Genomic DNA, 2,461 nt, shown 5'->3' on the forward strand with positions numbered 1-2,461 from the left:
TGAGCGGGGAGGGGGGGCGGGGCGGGAGCGCGGCGCGTGCGCCGGGTCAGAGGTGAGGCCGGGGCTGGCGGCCGGCCTGTCCCCGGCCCGGCTCCACCTGCCCGCGCCCCGCAGCCACGGCCGCCATCGCCCGCCGGAAGGTGCGTAGCCTGGCGGCGGCAGGGCCTCTCCGCCCGCCCCGGCAGCCGGGGCTGGAGCGGGGCGCGCTGCGGCCCGGGCGGGGAGCCGCGGGTGGGAGGCGGGCGGGCGGGCGGCGCGGTGCCATCTGCCGGGGCCTCCGGCCCCGCTCCACGCCGAACCGGCAGCAGACTGGGGACTGCTTCAGCTGGGGGTGGGAGAACTACAGAGAAGCCGAAACCAGCGATCGGGTGTTTCGCTCGCCTCGGCAGGGCCCCCTGTCCCCCCGGCCCGCTGCCGCGCTGTGGCGTGTCCCTGCCCCTGAAGCGGTGCGGTGACCGATGCGTGGGTACAGCCGTGTGTTACTCCGGGCGTGCAGTCCGAGTAGATCGGCTAATGAGATGGAGCCTCTTCGGTAATTGTAAGCGACCTTTGCTCCCCTAGCTGTGGGGCAGGTGTGCGTGAAGCTGGCATGGTTGGTTGTCTGGTAGCTCTGTGAAGACCCACGCGTGGCTGAAGAGTGGACATGTGCTGCATGGGGAAAAAAAGTCATTCTCTGAAAGTTACTGCATGTCGCCACGAAATAGGGACCCTCATAGAAATTGTTAATTGGAGTTCTCTGGTTTTCTGCTTCCTGAGTGCTTGAAACGTAGCAGGTTCTTCTAGAACTTAGTTGGGTTATTTCTAAGCACTCTGTAAATCTGCTGAAAGTAGATTGCAATTTTGATCTGTAGTGTGGTTTTTTTTTGGGGGGGGGATGTTTTCCTTTCTGTAGGAGATCAAGATGGCTCAAAGGATTTTTCGAATACATTTGCTGTTCTGCTCTCTGGCTGCATTCTTCATCTCTGCACTGGCTGAGGAACACATAGGAGAGAGTCAACATGCAAATATTCGCCTTGATAAGAACTTGGTACAAGATAAAGAGTAGGTGTTCCATGTTCTAAAAACGTAAACTTTATTTCTTAATGATTTGCTAATTTCTGAAGTCTTGTTAAGTGAGTTGGACTTAAGCCTAGGGCACCCTCTTTTCTCAGGATGTTGTATGACTAGCTAGTCAGATATGAGACATGCTTGCTCAATAAGTTTGTGGAGATACTAGACCTAGAGAGGCCTCTCTGGAGCCTTTAGCCCTACGCATACTACAAATAATTTCTTGCAGGAATCCTGCCTACCTAGATCAATATACTTTAGACAAAATTGTATGCTGAACAGGTAGAGTGACAATTCTTTTCTCACTTGCTTCTTCATACAGGCAAACCAGCGGTAGCAGCAAATAAAACTCCCTAGAATACTTCATGTTTGACTAGAAAAGATCTTCCAGTTCTTGTGCTTTGGAAGACAGCCAAAAGGAGTTTCTGGGCACTGCTTCAGTTTTGATAACCTGCTAACTAGGGCAGAAGAAATAGAAATAGCTATCTTGGTATTAGAGGCTGGTACGACACCTGTAACAAAGCACTTTTGTGCCTCCTTCATCTTAGTATGAAAATGTAGCTTTTGGTTGTCCTGGTTTTCCGAGGTGCTTTTAGAGATACAGTATTTCCTATGTATTTGACTGTTTGATCAAAGACTAAATTTCACATAAACAGAGCATTAAATATTAACTGACGGATATGTTGTGGGGTTTGGGGTTTGTTTTTTTGTGTTTTTTCTTTTTCTTAGCCACATCATGGAACATTTGGAAGGTGTTATTGAGAAACCAGAATCTGAAATGTCTCCACAAGAGTTGCAGCTTCATTACTTCAAAATGCATGACTACGATGGCAATAATTTGTTAGATGGGTTAGAGCTTGCTACTGCTATATCACATGTCCACAAAGAGGTAGGTAGAACTTTGTAATGTCATATGTGTTTGGAAACAGTTCTCTCTACAAGAATACAAGAAGCTTAGAATAGAATGGAACAGTTAGAACACATCTTCAATGCAGTTACAGTTTTGCTTGAAAATGAGATTATTACTCTGTTAATGTCAAGCTTGCATTTTATAAGTTCTGACACACAGGAATATTTTCTGTACTGTAGGCAAACTATAGTGTCTCTATTACATTAAGATACAAATAAAGAATACATCTGTTAGATTATTAACCATTAGTATACACTGTGCTTTTAGAAGTTTGGCTAAGTATATGAACTGGATACTTATTCTGAAGTCTGGAGAACCTGGACTTCATAACTTGCACCTGGTAAAAGTTGCTTATATTGGCATAAATGATTACTTAAAACTTAGTGCCAAATGAGGCACCAAACATGAATAGCTTAACAAAAAATCAGTTGTCAGTAATCTGTCATGTGTGCCACTAGACGGAAAAACACTGCTAAACTGTTCAATGTGATTTCGTTTTTGTAG

The 2,461-nt window shown here is 46.9% G+C and overlaps 1 protein-coding gene across 1 annotated transcript in view; it reads left to right on the forward strand.

Moving 5' to 3' along the window:
- The window catches only part of MCFD2 (multiple coagulation factor deficiency 2, ER cargo receptor complex subunit), a 3,901-nt gene continuing 1,440 nt past the window's right edge, over positions 1-2,461 (forward strand). Inside the window, exons 1-3 of the mRNA XM_080408345.1 lie at positions 1-140; positions 893-1,041; positions 1,777-1,936. Of these exons, the coding sequence (XP_080264471.1) occupies positions 902-1,041; positions 1,777-1,936 (300 nt within the window). The 5' untranslated portion in view covers positions 1-140; positions 893-901. The remainder of the gene's footprint in view (positions 141-892; positions 1,042-1,776; positions 1,937-2,461) is intronic.

Source organism: Falco punctatus (genome assembly GCF_963210335.1).
Source record: "Falco punctatus genome assembly, chromosome: 12".
Classification (NCBI taxonomy): Eukaryota; Metazoa; Chordata; class Aves; order Falconiformes; family Falconidae; genus Falco; species Falco punctatus.